At 42.9% G+C, this 23,012-nt stretch overlaps 1 protein-coding gene across 2 annotated transcripts in view; it reads right to left on the bottom strand.

Annotated features, from left to right (window-relative positions):
- Positions 1-23,012, bottom strand: part of ABHD2 (abhydrolase domain containing 2, acylglycerol lipase) — a 102,037-nt gene that overhangs the window by 29,001 nt on the left and 50,024 nt on the right. For both annotated transcript variants that reach the window (XM_082616659.1, XM_082616660.1), the window contains 2 exons: positions 14,303-14,478; positions 11,221-11,388 (listed from right to left, as the gene is read on the bottom strand). In XM_082616659.1, the coding sequence (XP_082472785.1) occupies positions 11,221-11,388; positions 14,303-14,478 (344 nt within the window). The remainder of the gene's footprint in view (positions 1-11,220; positions 11,389-14,302; positions 14,479-23,012) is intronic.

Below are 23,012 nucleotides of genomic sequence, written 5' to 3' on the forward strand. Positions count from 1 at the left end.
CTGTGGGCAAGCTGCTACAAAGCTGACTCACTCGGGAAGAAAACAGCTGTAGAAATAAAGAGAGAGCCCTCTTTGCCCACCATATGAATTTGCCTTGTCTTCATCTCTGAAACAAAGATTTTCGCAAATGAGTGCTTTTGGCTTTGTTTCCCGGGGTATAGGATGCTGAAAACTGCCCTCTTCTGTCTGAAGGTTAAATATTCAGATCTCATCCTGAAAGCACAGACCTGTCGACCCTCCTCTACAGTTCTGCTCGCAGTATTACTCCCCAACCTGTCCCCTAAACTCTGGGCCCCTCCCTGGGCACCCTCTCAAAGCTCGATGACTCTCAGCAGATGGTCTTGTCAGATGTTTTACTAAGATGCTTGAGCTTCTGCAAATTCACTGCCTTCGCTTCCCCATTCTCCCTCTCTCTTCACCCACCTCCCCTCCCTCCTCCCTTCCCACAGTGTCCTTCTGCCATTATAACACTTGACTGTTGCAGAGGCTACAAAGTTTCTGGTTGTCATCTGGAATCATGAATACAATTCTAAGTGTAGTCTGCATCACAGATGTAGAGAACAAACGTATGGACACTAAGGGGGGAAGTGGCGGTTGGGGGGAGTGGTGGTGGGATGAATTGGGAGATTGGGATTGACATATCTATGCTAATATGTATAAAATACATAGCTAATAAGAACCTACTGTATAAAAAATAAATTAAATTAAATTTTAAAAAACCCAAAATGGAGTCTGCATCAATTAAAATGGTAGACATGAAAAGCTTACAGAAACATTTATGTTCATGATCTAATCAAATATCTTCAGCTAGATTGAGCAGTTACTTCTACTTCTAACAAAGTAGAAGTTTCTTAAAAATCACTGTCTGCAACTCTTTGTGGCAAAATGCCTTGGATCATGTGGGTGATCTCTACAGCATGCTGTATAGCAGGGTGACCATACACCTTAGTTTGCCTGAGAGAGTCCTGGAGTTTGTCTGTTATTCTGATGCAGTTGTTAGTAAGGTACTTTTTCACTCTCATAAGTGACCCAGTTGGGTTGCTAAATTATATGGTGACCCCAGGTACAGGGCTTCCCTCCCTTCTAAGATGGAAATGCTATCCCCTAAGCAAGGCAAAATTTTCTGATCTTATATTGAGGTTCCAAAAGACAGTTTAAAAAAAATCCAGTATTAAACCCAATTGGACATTAATGAGCTCCTCCTCCAAGCAATAGAAGATGATGCTGTGTGGGCTTCCCTGGTGGCGCAGTGGTTGAGAGTCCGCCTGTCGATGCAGGGGACACGGGTTCGTGCCCTGGTCCAGGAAGATCCCACATGCCGCGGAGCGGCTGGGCCCGTGAGCCACGGCCGCTGGGCCTGTGCGTCCGGAGCCTGTGCTCCGCAACGGGAGAGGCCGCAACAGTGAGAGGCCCATATACCACACACACACAAAAAAAAAAAGAAAAAAAGAAGATGATGCTGTGATTTCATGTACTTCTTCTCAGCTTGATGTCTAATGTAAGAAAGCCAAATGTTTAGAAATAAGGGAAGAGCCCACTTCATTGTTTAAACTCACAGGAAAAGGCAATTTAAATCGTTTGAGACCATTTTCAATGTCAAAATGTCCTAGGTTGGTGTTCAGTCATAAGTTCTTAGGAGGCTCATGATTCTAAGGGACTCAGTCACCTTATGGGGGCCAATGCAAGGTTATTATTTTTATTCCTCTCATCTGATACAGAAAAGACTTTAAAAATCTTAAATTTTTTCTCTAATCAAGATCAAACTCATAGACCCTTTGTCACTTGGCTCTTAACTTTCTGGTCATAAGACTTCAAGGTCAGTCTTAGAAATGGAGGTCAGAATAACCACAACTGGATCATTCTGGTTTTTAGTTCGTTTCCTTGGCTGGTGGACTTGATCCAGCTCTACTCTGCTCTGAATATGAATACTGGACTGCTGGGATACGGCATTTAGCCAAAGACAAAGATGGAGTAGAATATTTCCTGAATTTACTGGTCCCCTGCAGCATCACTGACAACATGACTTATATTCCTAACACTGCCTAGGTTAGAAAATCAATTAAGTCCATTGTTCACTACCGCAGTGTTCCAATGAAAGATTAGGCTCTGTATGATAAATACACTTCAAAAAAATCTTCAAGACTTCTATGCTTTCCTTCATTTTCAAGTGTTATTCACTGATCTCATCCAGAAGATAGGGTTATGGACCCCCGGTCTGTTCCAGCAAAGTATCGTATTTAAATAAGAAATTTAAAAGACTGATAAATTCTACTCTTGTGGGTTCTACTAGTCACCCTAACAGTTTCACATTTGGTCTTTGGTTAGATCAGATAATGTCATGTAATTCATCAAAAGGGAAATCTTTAATATCTGCTGGTTAAAAAAAAAAATCTATGAACTATTCTGAGGCAAGTGGTGAGGAATTTTTTTAAAGAATGAAAATAATTTTTAGAAAGTTAAAATCTAGCTAATAAGCATGTACTACAATAAAAACAACTTGCCAGCACTGATTTTGAATATAGAAGCCAGTAACATTGAGCTGGAGGTGTGTGACCACCCTCCCTACCCCAAGCCTGGGCCCACCAGATTTGGCAAGGAGCCAGTACTGAAGGTTATGAAGCTGGAAAGCAAGCACTGCACCCTTCAAAATAACCACCAGGGCCTTGCCATACCTGGAAAAAGAGTCATAACTCAGACCAAGCTCAAAACAGAAATTTATGCTCAGGGAGCACTGCTTCTCAAATTGGCCCTTATGACAGTTCACAGGCAGTCAACTGTTTGAAGCCGACATAGAGGCTAGGACATTTAATTGTTCAAGTAAACTTTCGCCTTTTCTCCTCTAAGTGGGCTCACAGAAAACACAAAGTAAGAGTAAAAGACTAATAAAGACAATAATCATTGGCATTTACTGGTATTTGCTGGGCCTCATGCTGTGTACTTTTATATTAATGCTAACTTCCCCAACTGCGGAATTCAAATTCCCATCTGTTGGACTCTAAAACACTGCCTTTTCCTTATGCAGGCATTTCCTGAGCAACTCTCTCTCAGTGATACACTAGATGCAGGAGATTAACAAGAACATAATATAAAAATTGAATATTAAAATCTGGCCCCTGTCCTTAAAAAGGTTGCTGTTGGTAAATATTCTTTTTGGACAAGCCCAGCCAGTAAGTGCAGACTGATTGGGACTATTTCCCCCCCTTCCCTCGATGGTGAGCTGTTCTTCACTAGAATGGGAGCTTCAGAAAAGCAGGGACTTGAATTCCCGCCTGTATTCTCATCACAGGGTCTGGTCTCATGAATGTCTGTAGGATGTGAGATAAACAAAAACCAGAGCCCAAACCCAACAGGCCTGTTTCTGTGGCTCTGAGAAGCTCCTGGCTGCTCTTTTGCCTTAAACCTAAAATGTATCTGACTGGGAACTATTTCCTTACTCCTTAGAAGTATCAGCAGGATGCAGTCCCTTACATGGAAAGGCTATGTAGCCTGTTGTTCAAAAGCATGGACTCCAGGACTAGACTGCCTGGGATGGAAACCTGGATCACCCACTCATCAGTTTTGTGATCTGGAGCAAATTACTCAACCTTTTTTTAAAAAAAAATTTTATTGGAGTATAGTTGATTTACAATGTTGTGTTAGTTTCAGGTGTACACAGAAAAGTGAATCAGTTATACATACACACATATCCACTCTTTTTTAGGTTCTCTTTCCATCTAGGTCATTACAGAGTATTGAGTAGAGTTCCCTGTGCTATACAGTATGTGCAAGTTACTCAACCTTGCCGGGCCTCAGTTTCTTCATCTGTAAAAGGGGGATGACTGATTTAATACATCCTATAAAGTACTTAGAACAGTGCCTGGCACACAACAAGTGCTATGTAAGCGACAGCTACTAATAACAACAGTAATGACCATTACCACTATAGTGGGGACAAATCTTTTTAATGCTCAACTATCTCCCTGCTCCCCTTTATTCTAATAAGCAATATCATAAATAGGAAATGAACACTACGACAGAGATGATACTGAGTTGAGGTTAAGAATCACGCAGTTTGAATGCTGGTCCTACCACTTACTGGTTGTGTGACCCCAGGCAAGGTACTTAACCTCCCTGAGTCTGGGAAGTGGGGAAACTAACGCCTACCTCCGAGGCATCAGGAGGATCAGGAGGCATGCCGTGCATGCCTGGCACTGTTACTGTGAGATAAATGGTAACTGCTGTCATGCAGGATTTTCCTTAATGAATTTATCTTTCAAAGGCAGCACTAAGGATTCATGTGATTCTAAGTCACAAGAATGTAAGGTTATCCATTTAGGAAATTCTTCTGTTCAAGAGATCTATTTTCAACAATTTCTAATCACATCAGCAAAGATGCCCAATAACAAGGGATTAGTGCTTACGTGGTTTAGAACAGAGTTAGTTTGATAAGCGGGAAAAGGTCTTTTGCAATTTTCTCAAAAGAGAGGTGTGTGTGTGTGGGAAACAGGAAAAGAAGAATGAGGGCTTCATGCTGATGCCCTCTTTAGCTTTCTCTGGTCAAGATCACAGTTTCCAAAGGCCAGAAGAGTATCACAGTGACTGGAAGGCCTGCCATCTGCTCCAGAGCGACACGGTTTACATGAGGACAGGTCATACAACCATAAGGCACACCTGTTTGAGATATGCTAGTCTGTACAACATCACCTTCCATCCACAAACTGGCATTTCACACCCTTCCTCTCAGTCCTCATTCAGGCAACACTGACCTAGTGAGCACTTTCTATGGGCCAAGCAGGGTTCGAGGCCCTGGGGGGCTAGAACAGGAGCACAAAGTCCCCAGGCACTTGTGGAGGGGAATTGGGGATGGAGAGACAGGAAATAAACATGTAAACAAATACAACATTTCACCAAACCATACGTGCCTTGAAGAATGTGAAGAGGGAGATTAGACAGAGAATGACTGGGGGCTAGGGGAGTCTTGGAAGGGTTCTCCAAGAAGGTGCCGTCTTGGTTGAGTCCTGCATGACAAGGTGAAACCTGGTGAGACAAGAGAAGGGCCCTCCACACAGAACTTGGGCAGAGGTCAGCAGGCCCCTCAGGCCAGTGCCTGGTGCCCATGTATGTTCTGGATGGGCTGTGCCATGTCCCAGGGATCAGGACCCCCTTCATGTCACATCCAGTTACCCCACATGGAAGAGGCTGACTTGATTGGGTCTATTAAAAGTGAAGGGAAGGAGGGACTTCCCTGGTGGCACAGTGGTTAAGAATCCACCTGCCAATGCAGGGGACACAGGTTCAAGCCCTGGTCCGGAAAGATCCCACATGCTGCAGAGCAACTAAGCCCGTGCGCCACAATTACTGAGCCTGCGCTCTAGAGCCCGCGAGCCACAACTACTGGAGCCCATGTGCTCTAGGGCCTGCGTGCTGCAGCTACTGAAACCCGTGCACCTAGAGCCTGTACTCCACAACAAGAGAAGCCACCGCAATGAGAAGCCCGTGCACCGCAATGAAGCGTAGCCCCCACTCGCCGCAACCAGAGAAAGCCCGCACGCAGCAACGAAGACCCAACACAGCCAAAAAAAAGAAAAAAAAAAAAGTGAAGGGAAGGAGATTTAAAAGAGGCTTAAGAAACCTTTGAGACAACTGTAATATATGGGACCTGATTTAGATCCCGAATTGAGCAAACTGTAATTAAAAAGGAAAACAACAAAGAAAGAAGTTAGCTGAGGAAACTGAACTGCCATGAAGGAATACTGTTAAAGTTTTAGGTGTGATGATGGTACTGTGCTATGTTTATGTTATGGACTGAATTGTGTCCTCCCCAAATTCATATGTAGAAGTCCTAAGCCCCAGTACCTCAGAATGTGACTGTATTTGGAGACAGGGCTTCTAGAGAGGTAATTAAGTTAAAATGGGGTCATTAGGGTGGGCCCTAACCCAATATAATTGGTGTCCTTATAAGAAAAGGAGATTAGGGCTTTCCTGGTGGTGCAGTGGTTAAGAATTCACCTGCCAATGCAGGGGACACGGGTTCGAGCCCTGGTCCGGGAAAATCCCACATGCCACGGAGCAACCAAGCCTGTGAGCCACAACTACTGAGCCTGCGCTTTAGAGCCTGTGAGCCACAGCTATTGAAGCCCGCACGCCTAGAGGCTATGCTCCGCAACAAGAGAAGCCACTGCAATGAGAAGCCCGTGCACCGCAATAAAGAGTATCCCTCGCTCCCTGCAACTAGAGAAAAGCCCATGTGCAGCAACAAAGACCCAACACAGCCAAAAATAAACAAATAAATAAATTTCAAAAACAAAACAAAACAAATGGTATGGATATTTGACAAAAAAAAAAAAAAGAAAAGGAGATTAGGACACAGACAGAGACACAGACATGGACACACAGAGAGACAGCCATCTGTAAACCAAGGAGAGAAGCCTTTGCAAACCTTCCAACAGTTTGAACTTAGACTTCTAGACTCCAGAACTGTGAGAGAATACATTTTTTTAATTTAAGCCACCCAGGCTATGGTATTTTGCTTTGGTAGCCCTAGCAAACTAAAACAGTTTACAAAGAGTCCATGTACCTTAGCATCACATTGAAACAGTCACAGATGAGATGATAGGCTGTCTGGGACTTGCTCCAAAACAATCTTGGAAGGGGGATGCAGGGAAGGTGTAGTTTATGGATGAAATAAGATTGGCCAGAAGCTGAGTACTTGTTGAGGTTGAGTGATGGGTACAGAGGGGTTTATTGTGAGTTCATTTTACTATTCTCTCTACTTTTCTATACTTTGAACATTTCTGTAATAAAAAGGTAAAAGAAAAAAACTGAAGAGGAAACAAAGAATGTGTAAGACCTACATCTGTGGCTCTCAGCCCGGGGCGGGGGGAACCTTACACTCCTGGGGGCTGGCCCCTGGCCTTGGTATCTTTCAGAAGTTCCCCAGGGGAATTCTAATGTTGATAACCACTGAACTAGAAGCTCTTTATGGGAGAAATAAAGGAAGACTTGAAGGGAAGTTCCACATTCCTGGATGAGAAAACACTATAACAACGAACTTTTCCAAGTTAATTTATACAATAAAATTTCTATTCAAAAATTGTGATACAGTGTGCTAGAGTTCACCAAAATCTACTTTCCCTCTCTGGGAACAACACACCTCCCCCACCCGACTGAAGTTAGACTTGACCATGTAATGTGCTTTGGCCAATAAATTGTGACCTCTACGGGTAATGCTCCAGATGGGGGCTGCTCCATGAGCCTGGGTGCTTGAGTGAGGATGGTGATGGGACATAGGACACCCCTGGCCAAGCCAGGATGGATTTGCCATGTGAGGAAGACATAAATCTTTGTTTTTAAACCAGTGAGATTTGGGGGTTGTTTCCACAGCATAATCGAGTCCATCTTGACTGGTACAGAAACTCAACACAGAACTTGACAAAATAATTCTAAAGTTCAACTGAAAAAATAAACACGCAGAGAGACAAAAGCACACGCTGAAGAAGCAATGGGTCAGGGTGAATCCTATCAGATATTAGGCCATATCACAAAGCAACAGTAATTAAAAATGAATGATATTAGGTGTAGCAATAAAAGTCGACAAATATATTTATACTGAAGTACAGAAAGTCCATAAATAGGCAACTAGTCAATACAGGACTAAGTGTGATGAAGATTTTTCAGTTCTAGCTTGTTAACAGTTGAGCTGCCTCACTTTACCAGTGAAAAGTAACAAACATAGGCTTTGCTCTAATGTATCAGGCCACCTTTGTTGAAGGATTGCTCCTTATTCACCAGTCCAGGGAAACATTTATTAAAAACCCATTCTTTTATTTTTATTTTTTAAAATTGTAGTATCGTTGATATATAATATTATATAAATTACAAATGTACGATATAGTGATTCACAATTTTTAAAGGTTATACTCCACTTATATTTATAAAATATTTGAAAATACTCCATGTTGTACAATATATCCTGTAGCTTTTTTTTTTTTTTTGGTCATGCTGCACGGCCTGTGGGATCTTAGTTCCCCAACCAGGGACTGAACCCTCGTCCTTGGACTCCTGGACCACCAGGGAATTCCCCTTTATAGCTTATTTTATACCTAAGTATAAAATAAGAGGTTTCTACCTCTTAATCCCCTATATTGCCCCTCCCCCATTCCTTCTCCCCACTGGTAACCACTAGTTTGTTCTCTATGTCTGTGAATCTGCTTCTTTTTCGTTATATTCACTAGTTTGTTATATTTTTTAGATTCTACATATAAGTGATATCATACACTACTTGTCTTTCTCTGTCTGACTTATTTCACTTAGCATAATGCCCTCCAAGTCCACCTGTGTTGTTGCAAACGGCAAAATTTCATTCTTTAAAAACCCATTCTTTTAAACTAAAGTCACATCAATAGCACTTAAGGAAGCACTAACACCTTCTCTAAGCTACCAAAGACATTTTTGTTTGGATTTCAAGTGCCTTAAGTTCTGGATTTTTGACCTCAGGTCACATTTGTTTGACCTAACTAACCGATGGTTAAACAATGCACCTCAACAGTTAAAAGATGTACTGATAAACAAAAGAACTAAATAGCACAGCTAGAAATATCATCCATATCTTTAGGTACCTGTCTTTCTGGAAAACTACTAAAATATAATAAACTATAGGGATTTATTTCTAAAATTCTGATGAAACAAACGGTTGACGACAACAACAAAAAAGGAAAGTTAAATTACTATTAAAGATGTGGGTGCTGAGCTCACCCTAGATGGACTCACTTCACCCCACGGATTTTCCTTTCTCAAATTCTGCTCGCCAGCCCAGATGTGCCACTCTCTTCAAAGGCAGCTGTAGGGCTGTTTATCCCACAGCCCCCATCTCTCTATTTTTGAGCTCCAAACCCTCCTCACCTTGAGGACCCGGTTCAAATGCTTTTTCTGGGAGGACCCTTCCTTCCCCGCGTGACTCCTTGCCTACGGAGACAGGCTGGATTCTCCATCCTGCTGCTGCACGCCCACCAGACACTCTCAACTGATGCACTCATCATACTGTATTGTAATTATTATTGATATTCCCATCTTCCCCTGAAGAACACGTCTTATTTATCTGGGCCACACAGAGCATTGCTAATCTCTCACTAGCACTAACGGATCTTCAAGTATTTGAATAAGTCGAACATTTCGTAAGTGGATACTATAGGTTAGGCACTCAATTGCCTGCTAAGTCCTTAGTGACCCATATTTAATTGTAAAACTGTAACCCCCACTTTGCAGTTGAAGAACCTGGAACTGAGGTTAAGCAAACTCAAGGTAACACAGCTGGCCAGTGGCAGGGCTGGGGTAGCCTCTCTGTGACCACGTCCCACGCTGAGGCGACTCGTCTCTGCTCCTTTAGCCACCAGACTCCTCGACTTGTGAGCGAGTGCCCCCCAGTCTAGTCTCCTGTCTCTACAGCTCAGCACTCTGAGGGGCGGGGGCCTGGACTGCACAGGCCTAGCTCCTCTCCTAGGATTCTGGAGGCCGGGGAGGCAAGATTCAGGCTCTTATATTGGCTATTCCACTTACAGGCTCTCTCCCTGCCCGAATTACCTAAACTCTCTGTGCTTCAGTCTCTCCATCACAATTTCACTCACTGCCTCAAGGGCTGCTATGGAGATGGAAGAGATCACATCCATGGGAAACGGCGGTACTGTGCTGGGCACACGTTAAGTGTTCTCGCTGGCATTTCTTGTCTTGTTGGCACTTCATGCTGTTAGGTAGCACTCCTGTCCCAGGCCCTGCAGCCAAGCCACACTTCCCCATCCTCTACTTGTGCACCCGAATTTGTATATCCAAGTACAGGACCTTATAATTGTTCTCCATTGTTTTCATTTTTGTTAGATACTGCCTGTTTCTGCCTTTTGATCCAAACCTGTTTCTCACTTACTCACTACTCCCCATGTGCCTGCGTTATGTGTAAATCTGGAGCTTCACCTGTATCTTCAAGCTACTGACCAAACTGTTGAACAGAAGGGAGGCTGTAAAATGGGTGTCTTTAGGTGGGAGTGCACACGGAGGAGCAGTGGGATGGGAGCCCCCAGCCTGGCACAGAGCAGGTGCCCCCCGCTCACGCTTCCTTACCCACCCTCACATGCCACGAAGGGTGGAAAAAACTGGAGCAATATTACTGGAGGACAATCTGACAATATGTACAGACGTGCATTAAAAATGCTGACTCTGAAATTCTACGCCTGGAAATTTACTCCCAAGAAGACATTAAAGAGAAGAAAAAAGTTCTATGCAAAAATATTTATAGCATCATTATTTAAAATGCTGAAAAACTTTAAATAACCTAAGTGGCTACAAAGAGGAATGGTTAAATAAACTATAACAGGGTAATCACAGCAATGTGGCTCTTTAAAAAGATTAAATATAATGACTATGCATCTTTATGTTAGTGAATATAAAGATATTTAAATTAAGTTACCATAGATATACACATTATGACTGCATCTAAATAAAAACTATGTGCACACAGATAAAAGAATGGGAGGATGAAGAAAGAGAAAATTAGTTATGGTGAGATTATAGATGTAATTTTCACTTGTTTCCCATGAATACACCTTATAATTGATGTGGTTATAAACACCACAAATGCTGGTACATATAAAGACACATATTTTAAGTGTTTATTATTTATGTGTGTTCAGTTAATCTGAAGGGAGAGTTAAATAAGATTTAAGAAGGAGCAGTCCAGAACACAGAGCCTTACCTAACAAAGGACTTCAATGAAACGCAAGAAGCATTTGTCTAAATATGAGATCCAATTCCCGTCCTCAAGCAGCCTGAAACCCACTGAGTTGTTAATGTGCCAGACTCCCTTCCCACTAACATCCACATGCCTCATCACAGCGCTGGCCTGACAGTCACAAGAGTCCTGAGGAATGAGCGTCAGGAGGGCATAGTGATGAAGGGCATTAACTTACCAGCAGGGGGCGCTGTGCAAGACCTTCCCCTGTGAGCTTTAGTTTCTGCCTCTGAGATGGGCTGAGATAGGGGTTGTTCCAGTGCCCAGCTGAGAGGCTGATGTGAGGCATGGCTTTGCAAATGCCCAGTACACGTGGGCTGCTGTTACAATTGTGTGCCCCACCAGCTATTGCAGATGGGCACAAATTCTAAACTTAGAAAAGTAAGGCAGAAGCAGAAGTAGCAGCACACTTGGAGTGGGAACAGAAATAAGGGGTTCTCCACTTGGCTGTGCCCCAAGCTTACCGTAGGTGAACATGCGTGGCGAGGTCAGTTCAATGTTGGGCAAGGCGCCCAGGTGGTTCAGCACGGCACACCGATAGCCATTTTTCTGGGCGTAGTCAACGAAGGTGCGGATGTACTGCTTCTCGCTGTGATTGGCAATTCCAGGGCAGATGACCATGGTAACATCATCTATATGGTGGAGGAGGAGATTCCAAGATAGCCAATAAATAGTGACATGATAAATGGTCACAACTACACTTCACTGACTTAGCCAACAGTAGGAGAGAATTTAACATACATCTTGTCACTCATTTCTCTGGGAAAGAACATTTTTCCCTTCTAGCTGGAACTCTCTATAGCAGTGCTTCTCAAATTATTTGTGGTGAAGGGTCAGTTTTTAAAAGTTCCAATCCATTATGGACAGATGCTTTTGAAAAATAAAATACAATCAAAATTAATTACTAGAAAAATGAAATAATTCAAATCTCAATTTTTAAATTATTAGATTCAATGGATATAAAATTGATCTGTCAAATTCTTATACAAGTTTCCAAGCATTACTCTTAATTTCTATATGAAATTCTGTATGAATGAATGAATGGAAAAATAAAAAGCAGTGTTTGCATAGACCTCTTTGATCCAGCAATTTTACTTTCAGGTATTTATCTTACAGATACACTGTACATACACAAAACAATATATCTACAGTATAGATTGTAATACAAAAGACTAAATATAACATAAATTCTAGAAATAGGGGTCTGCTTAAATAAATTTTTGCATATCCAAATGATGAAATATTATGTAGCCCTTAAAAATAATGAGACATCTTTACATACACTGATATGGCAAGCTCTCTAATATGTATTAAGTGGAAAAAGCAAGGTGCAGAAAAGGGTTATGATATGCTACTATTTGTTGGGGGGAAAAGACATCTATGTTTATAAACGCATCCACTAGCTCTGGAATCATACACAAGAATCCTAACAGTGGGTACCACTGTTAGGGTGGGAGAGAGACTTACACTTTTACTGTATATCCTTTAGTACCTTTTGAATATTCTATCATGAGCATGAACTACCTACTTAAAAATATGAATATGTTTTTCTTTAAAAGAAAAGTGGTGTTTGGGTTATTACATCTAATCATAAATTTTCCTTCTGAAAGTTAAGATAAAAACAATTTTAAAATTCTTACACAATATGCATAAAGAAACTTAAAATTTTTTATAAACCTTGACCTTGTAATTCCAATTCTTGGAATTCTTGGAATCTTGCCTTAAATTTTATGAGTAAGGATGCTTATCAAAGGATTATTTGAGAGCAACAAAATTATAAGCAAGCTAAATGTCCAAAAACAGAACAATTAAATTATGGTATGACCACATTGGAGACTATTAAGCAGTTGTTAGACTTTTGTTATTGAAGACTTTTAGACTTTTAACGATATGGGGAAATATTTATATTATAATTTATAATATAATGTGTAGTAATTTAAATTTTAGAAAAACTTTGCATAGAACCGAAGGTAAATGGAACAAAACGTTAACAGTGGTATGCTGGGTGTGGGATTACAGATGATTCTTTTCTTTTTTTTTTAATGTTTCTACATTATCTACATTTTCTATGAGTGAGTATTTATTCCTTTTGTTGTCAGGAAGAAATCATTAAAAAGGATAAATGGCTGCTTTTCTTAGAGCGTTTCTTGGAAGCATTTCTGCCTTCCAGAACCACCTTCATCAATCCTGTCTGGGCACAGGGGTGATAGAAAGACACAGACAATCACAAAAAAGGATCAGTTTCGTCCTTTTCAACTTTCCACCTCAGTCCTAGAAGAGCAGGTTAAATTAAATTGCTTAAATTTTGTGCTTTAATAGTACAAGAAGTCAGAGCATTAGAAGCAAGGGAAAAAATATTTAACTTTTTTTAAATGGTAGAGAAATAAATATTTGAAAGATCAGCTACAAGGCTTAGAAACACAATGTGAACTCCTAATCTATTCATTTATTCACTCCTTCTGTGACTGTTTATTCGACTCTGGGGATTCCTACGTTCTAGCAGACAGATGATAAACAACTATGCAAATAAGCTCAGAGAGTGGCAGGTACCATGAAGAACTAGAGCAGGAAGGTGTGATCGATTTCCTGGGAAGGAAACACTAGTTAGAGGAGTCAGGGACCATCCCTCTGAGGTGACATCGGGGCTGAGTGCTAAATGACAAAGAGGCAGTCATGTGAAGGTCTGGGACAAGCATTCCAGACAGAGGGAACATAAGCTAAGTGGTCACTAGCTACTCAGAGGTTCTAAGTGCTTTAAATAGCTGAGAGCTATATTACATTTACTGGAATTTACCCCTAAAAATTGACTGAGCTCCTGTAAAAAACTAGGTGCCTTTGAATACTACAGAACTCAAAAGACATGTCCTCTTCCAGGAGGAACAACATTCAAAGGATGCAGCCATCTAACTCCACTTCCTCAGAAGTCCTCATTGTGAAGCTTTTTATGAATGTTTACTGTGCAGTCTGCACAGAGCAATGAGAGTTTTATCACCAGTAGAAACCGTGGTTGTTTCTGAGATATAGGTGTCCCAGACCTCTGGAAACCTAAGCAGAGGGTATATGAGAGCCTTTGTTATCTGCTGTTGTCCAACAAACAAGACCAGCTACACTGCATCTCTAAGCTTCAGTTTCCTCATCAGTAAAGTAGGGATAATAAGGCACTAACTTCTCGGGGTTGTTGTGAGGATTAAATCAGATAATAGCATACATAAAGCACTTAGAATAGTCCAGCTTCTGTTGCTGTCATCAAACCAGAGGCCTGGTCCTGGGCTCCAAGTTCTTATACCAAGCTTTTCTATTTCACAAGAGGACTAAAAAACTGTATTCAACAATGCTTTCTGAAGAGCCCTACAGGGCGCCCGGCAAACACACGGTGGAGCCAGTCCTTGCCGGTTGCTCCTAAGTGATGCACCTCAGCAGACTTCCTACAGGACCCTGGATGCGATGGTAAGTATCAATGGCTCGAGCATTTATATCGAGGCTCCCTCACAGACTAGTTCCCCTTCCCTGAGTGATGGCCCAATCATATGACCTAAGCTAGCTTACCTCCCACACAGTGCTCAGCCAAGGGCTCAAAGAGGTCAAAGGTCGAAGTGGCTCCGTCAGACATGGTGATGAACTTCCGGTGCCCATACGGGTGTGGTGACCTCACCCTTCCCATCTTCCCATACAAGGCTGTTTGGATGTGTCCACTTTTCCCCCAGATCAAAGGTGGAATATATCTAAGAAAGAAGCAGAGGAGAGGTCAATTTTCCCACACTCCTTGAATAATGCTCTAAAAAAACTTTGGAGCAAGAGCTTTTCAACCTCTTTTTTTTTTCCTGACAAATTCTGTACACTAAGCACAAATATGAGATTTTTTAAACCTTATATCCATGCCATGATTTACCTCCTTTCCCCATTTATGCATCAGATTAGCTTTAGAAATCAACCAGGACATGCTTATATAGACAGGATTTCAAATTTGAGGTGTTAATTAATTCAACACGGGTTATTTCCATAATGTAGAATAGAAAGAAAGCAACTAATACATTTTGAACACATGCTACTTGACAGGGTTAGCCTCATTATCAAATGAGCTAATGTATATAAAATAGCTAGCACGGCACCTAAGCACACTAAATGCTCACTTCTTTGCCTTCCCCCAATAAGGCAGGCCACAGCTGCAGGGGTTACCCCATGAACCAAACCTGCTGCCTTGTTAAACTGCGAAGGGCTGCAAAGCCTCCTAAGAGTCTGTTGAGTGCCTTGTGCATGTATGTTTGTGTGTGTGTGTGTGCGCGCTGGGGGGCACATTGTATGCTCTGGAGAATGTGCTAGAAGGGCAGAGCAATGTAAATATTTGTTGGATTAATGAAGGATAAAGTCTTGTTAGCATAAGCAAGGCATGATACCACCCTAACAACTGTCTTTCGTGAAAACTCAGTGACTCTGGTCCTTGGTAGGAAGTGCAAAAATCACAACCTGGTTAATCAATGGGAAAACAAGGTGTTCCAAGTTACAATTAAGAAATGATTATAGTTCACAACCACAGGGCAAGATGATCCCATTTACTGAAACTGCTATCGGTTTCTCTTCTTCAGCTTTGAGCCCAAGCTTGATGCATGAGCAGGATTTGTGTTCCGTATTAAACTAGAGACATATAATATAAAATGGTAATGACATCAATCCTTCACCTCTGTAGTGTATCACAGTGGTGAACATTTTATTAAGAATTTACCTTAACCTGCTTGCCGATTTGTGCCTATCATTTCTATCAGACCAGATGATCCCAGACCCTCTTTTTAAATTAAACCAGATTTACTCTCTGTTTTTGGCAATTCATTATATCTACACAAATTTAAGAGAAGGGAAGCCATCACCTTAAGCAAGCCAGTTCCCAGATAAGCTTCCTCTCTGGGGGCAGGGAGGAGAAGGAGGAGTATTTTTTTTGTTTTTTTGTTTTTGCGGTACGCGGGCCTCTCACTGCTGTGGCCTCTCCCGCTGCGGAGCACAGGCTCCGGACGTGCAGGTCCAGCGGCCATGGCTCACGGGCCCAGCCGCTCCGCGGCATGTGGGATCTTCCCGGACAGGGGCACGAACCCATGTCCCCTGCATCGGCAGGCGGACTCTCAACCACTGCGCCACCAGGGAAGCCCTTCACTCTACTTTTTCAAAATTTTCTTGGCAGACTTTTGGCATTTTAGTTTCCAGATGAACTATAGGATTAGCTTGTTCTATGAAACATTTGGGATTTTTAAATTGGAAACACACCAAACATACACCACTTTGGGAAGAATTGACATCTTTACAGTTTTGACTTGTCCCATTCAAAAACATGGTGTGAGGGGCTTCCCTGGTGGTCCAGTGGTTAAGACCCCACGCTTCCAATGCAGGGTTTGATCCCTGGTTGAAGAACTAAGATCCCACATGCCACACAGCACGGCCAAAAGATAAAAAAACAAACATGGGGGCTTCCCTGGTGGCGCAGTGGTTGAGAGTCCGCCTGCCGATGCAGGGGACACGGGTTCGTGCCCCGGTCTGGGAGGATCCCACATGCCGCGGAGCGGCTGGGCCCATGAGCCATGGCCGCTGAGCCTGCGCGTCCGGAGCCTGTGCTCCGCAACAGGAGAGGCCACAACGGTGAGAGGCCCGCGTACCGCAAAAAAAAAAAAAAAAAACCCAGAAAACCAAACATGGTGTATCTCTCCATTATTCAGGTATTTATGTCCTATAGTAAAACTTTATGTCTTGCTTCACGTTTCAATACTCATTTTTTACTACACTAATTTGCATGCATTTCTACATTTTAAAAAGCTATTCTTAGAGTTAGCATCTGGGCATGTTTTATTCCCGACTCCCAGAAAGCAGAAGTGCTATCTTCTACTTCTTTACTTATCTAGATGGTATTTTGTCCAATGTCATGCTGTGGTCAGTGGTTAATGAATCCTGTTACTAAGAAAGAAGCTAGAAGACCACCACAAAATCTAGAGGCCAGCATGTCTTTATCTTCCGAACCTACTTAAAATCAACATCTGGCTATGTTAACGGAATTGCCCAAAGGGAAAGACCACAAGGGAAAATCTGGACCTCCCTCCCTCCCACATCCCTCCAGACACACGTACACACACACACACACACACACACACGCGCTGCCTTTGGGCAGATGGAGTTCACATGAGCAAGGACAGATGGTTGCTGGTCTGTTTATAAGACAGTTGAAAAAAAAGCCGACTAATGCTCATCTTTGCCCTAAATCTGTGGGTGACCATTTCTTCCTTATGGGACTTGGGTCCCTTGGTTGTAGATCAAACCACTTTATAGCTATGGGACCCAGACTTAGCCGTTATTCCCTTTGATCCTCTCCAGTACCTCTCTACCAAATCGGCCCAAGGCCTGGCACACAGTAGGTGTTTAGGATATGTTGTCTGAGGTTGAGCCCCCCGCCGACTCCTGGCAAGTCCTTCCCAGTGAACCAAATGCCCATCAGCCGCTACTCCTTGGCATTTTAAATTTGTATCAAACAGGCTGCTTTGGTTAAAGCAACAAAACCCAACTCCAACTAACTTAACTCCTCTTATATTACAAGGATGCTGGAGTGCTCACCAAATGGACAAGGGTCTGGAGAACCAGGCTTGCAGAGCACAGGATCCAGGAAGGAAACCAGGGAGCTGCTCTAGCGATGTGCTTTTTACACAGTCAGCAACATCACTGCCCCCCACCCACCTGGAAAGAGTCAATATCCCCAGAGTGAGGTGTCTAGAAGCAGGGGATTTCAGAGTGGGTGGGCAGGGCACCTTGATTTGCTACCTACATGCAATGGGAGAGAGGAACTTTCCCAAAAGGAAATTTGTGTGCCCCTGGAGAGGAGGAATGGATGCTGGGCAGCAGGAGAGTGACAAATGCCCCCTACAAGTTTTTTAGCTGGACATGTCTTTGGTTCAAAAGGCTTTTTCAGTGCCCCTGACATTCCACAGCCCCCATCAAATCACAGTATTCCCTCTAGTTCTTCCAAAGTCTCCTCTTTCTTTCTGTCACTGTTCCCTGAAACCTGGTCCCAACTCTTAGTATTTCACATCGTTCTCAAATGTATCTATTAATACTTTAAAGCCTCTTCAGAAAAGCTTCACCTATAATACAACATAGATCAGAAATAGGCAACCTACTTGCTCAAGCGTTGGTTTTTTTTTTCTCACACACCCATCTTTCTAAAAGCTAATTTCATAAGAAAAGAAAAAAAAGAGTTTGTGTTATTTTCTTTAAAGGAGACATCTAGCAAAGTAGAGTTTTTATGACTCCTGGTCAATGATCTTTATTGGTCTTAGAGTAGAATAGGACATTTTACGCAGCCCATCATTTTGCCCCCACTATCTTTTTGAGTTAAAATTCACATAACATGGAATTAACCGTCTTAAAGTATACAATTCAGTGGCATTTAGTATATTAACAACATTGTGCAATCATCACCTTTACCTAGTTTCAGAACATTTCATCACTCCACAAGGAAACCCTATATGCGTTAAGCAATCACTCTCCATTCTCCCCTTCCCCCAGCCCTGGGCAACCATTCATCTGCTTTGTCTCTATGGATTTACATATTCGGGATATTTCATGTAAATGGAATCATACAACGTGTGACTTTTTGTCTTGTGATTTTTCACCTACATTACGTTTTTGAGGTTAATTCATGTTGTAGCCTGTGTCATTACTTCATTCCTTTTTATTTCATTTCATGGATATACCACATTTTGTTTATCCATTCATTTGTTGATGGACACTTGGATTGCTTCCACCTTGTGGCTATTATGAAGAGTGCTGATATGAACACTTGTGTACCAGTTTTTGATTGAATACCTGTTTCTAAATCTTTTGGGTATATACCAAGGAGTAGTATTTCTGGGTCATCTGGTAATTCCATGCTGAACTTTTTGAGGAACCTCCAAACAGTTTTCCATAGCAGCTGAAACATTTTACATTCCCACCAACAACGTACAAGGGTTCCAATTTCTCCACATCCTTGCCAACACCTGTTATTTTCCATTAGAAGAATTATTACTGCTGTCCTAGTGGGTATGAAGCGGCATCTCTTGTGGTTTGATCTGCATTTCCCTAATAATTAATGACATTGAACAGCCCTACCATTTTGACTCTAGGCTATTTTCTTCCACTCTATCTCTACTTCTATCTCTGTCTGTGATACTGATCACAATTTAAAAGATGAACCAGTTGATAAATAAATGTATACTGGACTTCCCTGGTGGCACAGTGGTTAAGAATCCACCTGCCAATGCAGGGGACATGGGTTCGAACCCTGGTCCAGGAAGATCCCACATGCTGCGGAGCAGCTAAACCCATCCGCCACTACTGAGCCTGTGTGCCACAACTACTGAAGCCCGCGCGCCTAGAGCCCAAGCTCCGCAACAAGAGAAGCCACTGCAATGAGAAGCTCGTGCACAGCAATGAATAGTAGCCCTTGCTCGCCGAAACTAGAGAAAGCCCACGCGCAGCAACAAAGACCCAAGGCAGTTATAAATAAATAAATAAAATTTAAAAAGTAAATAAATAAAATAAAATAAATGTACACTATTAGCCTCCTGTTCACAACGGCTACTACTACTCGAAAGAATCGAATCAGAATAAAATTGGTAACAGTTAAAACGGCATGTGGTATAATCTAGTATTGCCTAAATTTTGACAAAAGAATCCAGTTTTCATAAAAGCATTTAGACTTGCAAAGTTTAACCTAGAGAATTGGTCTTGATGAAAAGGAGAGCCATAAGAGAACTTTCTACGGTCAGTAACATACAATACGAACAAAAACTGATCCCAAGCTTTGTAGCAAAAGTTAAATGGAAAATAAACCTGATGAAGATAAAATTTAACTGTATTATATTAAAAAAATCAACACGGAATCAAATTGGCTCAGTAGAATTTGTTCCTGAAAATAGTCTAAAACTCTTTAATGTTAGCACAACTCTAATGAAGATACTTGTATTTAAAATGTCCTTGGGTTCAACCTCTCCTGAGCCTTCTCCCAATGGGAGTGCAGGTGGTTAGAATTCAACTAGAGGTCCTCCTTCCCAGGCCAATCCAGACAAAAGACTGGGGACCAAGAAAGAAGGTGATATGAACTGAAAAGGAACCATGTGGAAGAGAAGATGCCCAATGCAGGGTCCACTCAGGGGCTGTGGAGATCCGTGGGAGTCATCTGAGAAGTCTTGCTTCTCCTCCTTCACAAGGAAGTAATAGGGCTCAGGATTTCACAGAGAAAAAGGAAACAGGAGGGAAGGGTTACCATGCTCTAATTATCTGCAAGAATGAGTTGAGATACATGTGAAGACAAAGGCCGCTGGAACCTTACTAGAGCAAAGAAATATCACCTGGACTGAAACCTAGGGCCTCTCCCTTCGTGACTTTGGGCACATTACAGATGTTCCCCAAGCCCTTTACCAAAGGAAGTCAGGAGCATCTGAGGTACTAGTCATGGTTCCATCACCATGATTTATTTACGTCCTTCGTTGAACACAGAACATTTTATTTACTTATAGCACTTCACAATTTTTCAAAGTCCTTTCTGTATAGGATTTCATTTGCTTTTTTAAAAAAATTATTTATTTTTATTTTTTAAATTAATTAAAATTTAAAATTAAAGTATAGTTGATTTACAATGTTGTGTTAGTTTCTGGTGTACAGCAAAGTGATTCAGTTATATACAAATATACATACTCTGTTTCAGATTTGTTTCCATTATGGTTTATTATAGGATATTGAAGACAGCTCCCTGTGCTATACAGTAAGACCTTGTTGCTTTCATTTGCCTTTGATAACAAGTTTGTGAAATGGGCAGCTGTTGTCAACCATGGGGACCCTGTGGCCCAGAGAGTGAAAGGCTTGGCCATGGTCACTTGTCACTCTGCTAATCAAGGGCAGAGAGAGTTAGGACTTCAACTGAGGCCTTGACCACTGCATCCAGTGCTTGTTTGAATGATAAAATAGGCGTGATGAGGAAAATAGATGCTTTCATTCTGAAGACTCCTATGGCTCTATTAGTCATCCTTTAAAAATATTAGTTACCTAGAACCAGTGTAAATGAGGCTTAACGTATCTTAAATAGTCAACGGCCAGCCTCTAGCTTTAAAAATACGTCAAATTAGCAAACGTGTATTCCAGAGTTGTCTGTTTTTAAGGCTATGGCTGACCAGGGGCTTCTCAGCAACACGGGGAGCCCTGGGAGGTTACTCCTGATACAAATCTGCTGTTGAGTTGGAAGTTGGCAACACACAGGAGAAAGGACACTCAGACCACGACCTGGGCCTCCAGCAAGCACAATAGTCACGACAAAGGGGTCATTCGGGAGTTACCCCTTCTCCTGTTTTAACCTTGCTCTCTCCTCCTCAGGGTCATTCTGTTAGTGTAGTGGTGCCACGTTTCACCCGTAGCCTGATCCTCAAGTTAAAAGGTCAAGCTATCAACTATAGTCAAATCACCCCCCAGAACACCCTTCCGGAAGGAACACACTGTCTGTAAGCGGAGCCCAGGTAGCTCTTGTCCAGTGCTGGGCAGATGGCTGGGACTGCATTAACACAGATGGCACTGGTGGCCTGAGGTCAGGGCTGTGTTGTGAAATAAAAACCCCCAAATCTTTGACTTCCCTGGTGGCACAGTGGTTAAGAATCCGCCTGCCAATGCTGCGGACAAGGGTTCGATCCCTGGTCCAGGAAGATCCCACATGCCACGGAGCAACTAAGCCTGTGCACCACAACTACTGAGCCCATGTGCCACAACTACTGAAGCCCATGTGCTCTAGGGCCTGCGTGCCGCAACTACTGAGCCTGTGTGCTGCAAATACTGAAGCCCGTGCACCTAGAGCCCGTGCTCCGCAACAAGAGAAGCCACCGCAATGAGAAGCCTGCGCACCGCAACGAAGAGTAGCCCCCACTCGCCGCAACTAGAGAAAGCCCGCGCACAGCAACGAAGACCCAACGCAGCCAAAAATAAATAAAGTAAAATAAATAAATTTAAAAAAAACCCCTCAAATCTTTAAATGAGAGGATGCAGCACGATGCTCCCTCTCGCAGGAGAGGCACACAGGCCCTGGCACTACCAGCGGGGATGTGAGGTTCCTAGCTCACACACCATGGGGCCTGCACTTGTCTGAGTAGAGAGGCCGGTTGAGGGGCCAGCACAAAGGAAGTGTGTGTGTGTGTGTGTGTGTGTGTGTGTGTGTGTGTCTTTCTTGGTGTAAAGACTTGGATCTATACAAGTTAAGTCACATATGATACAACTCCACTGAAGACTAGAAAGAATATCAGGATAATAATTAAATATTGTAATGTTAAAAAAAGTAGTAATTGGGCCTCCCTGGTGGCGCAGTGGTTGAGAGTCCGCCTGCCGATGCAGGGGATACGGGTTCGTGCCCCGGTCTGGGAGGATCCCATATGCCGCGGAGCGGCTGGGCCCGTGAGCCATGGCCGCTGAGCCTGTGCGTCCGGAGCCTGTGCTCCGCAACGGGAGAGGCCACAACAGTGAGAGGCCCACGTACAGCAAAAAAAAAAAAAAAAAAAAAAAAAAAAAAAAAAAAGTAGTAATTTAATTTATCCCTGGCCTAAATTCCAGGCCCTGGGCAGAAGAAGGAACACCCAGTGCAGAGCCATCTGTCTGCAGGATTCCCCCAGACATCCACAGCCACCTCCGGGATTCACCTAGAACTCACTCTTGAGGTTTAGTAGGTCATCCAGCGAAATGAGCAGCCACCTTCTCAAGGGCTGGTGACTTTCGAATGTCAGCGTCTGGGAACTCAGCACTTGACTGGAAGCCCAACCAGCCCATGGCCCTGACTTTGTTCCCAACACAGAGGTTCGCTCCAGAGACACGGGTCTGCCCTCGGCTTCCCTCTCCTTCAGCAAAGCCCAAGCCCAAGGGACACTTCAGTGATGGGGCAGAAAGCAGAGGGGTCCCGTCATCCTGGAAAGCCCTCCCAAGGGAAAAGCGCCCTTTGCGTCGGCCCCACAGAGCGCTGCCTCACAGCTGCTCCCGTTTCTCTCCTGAGAACCTCACTTTCAAGTGGCTGATAATGTCTTTCCCTGGGTTTGAGCCAAGACGCCGGCCAAGGGTCAGAGCAGGTGCTGGGACTCTTTAGGAGACAAGGGCTCAGGACATTTCCTCAGCTTCCCCAGAGAATGCCCTTCTCAGCAGGCCCTCCACTCTGCTCAAAGCACAGCCTCAGGTAAAGAAAAACAAATTTTCCATTTCAGGAAAAATATTTGTCCACTGAGAA

This window comes from Mesoplodon mirus, assembly GCF_964341445.2.
Source record: "Mesoplodon mirus genome assembly, chromosome: 4".
In the NCBI taxonomy this organism is placed as follows: domain Eukaryota; kingdom Metazoa; phylum Chordata; class Mammalia; order Artiodactyla; family Ziphiidae; genus Mesoplodon; species Mesoplodon mirus.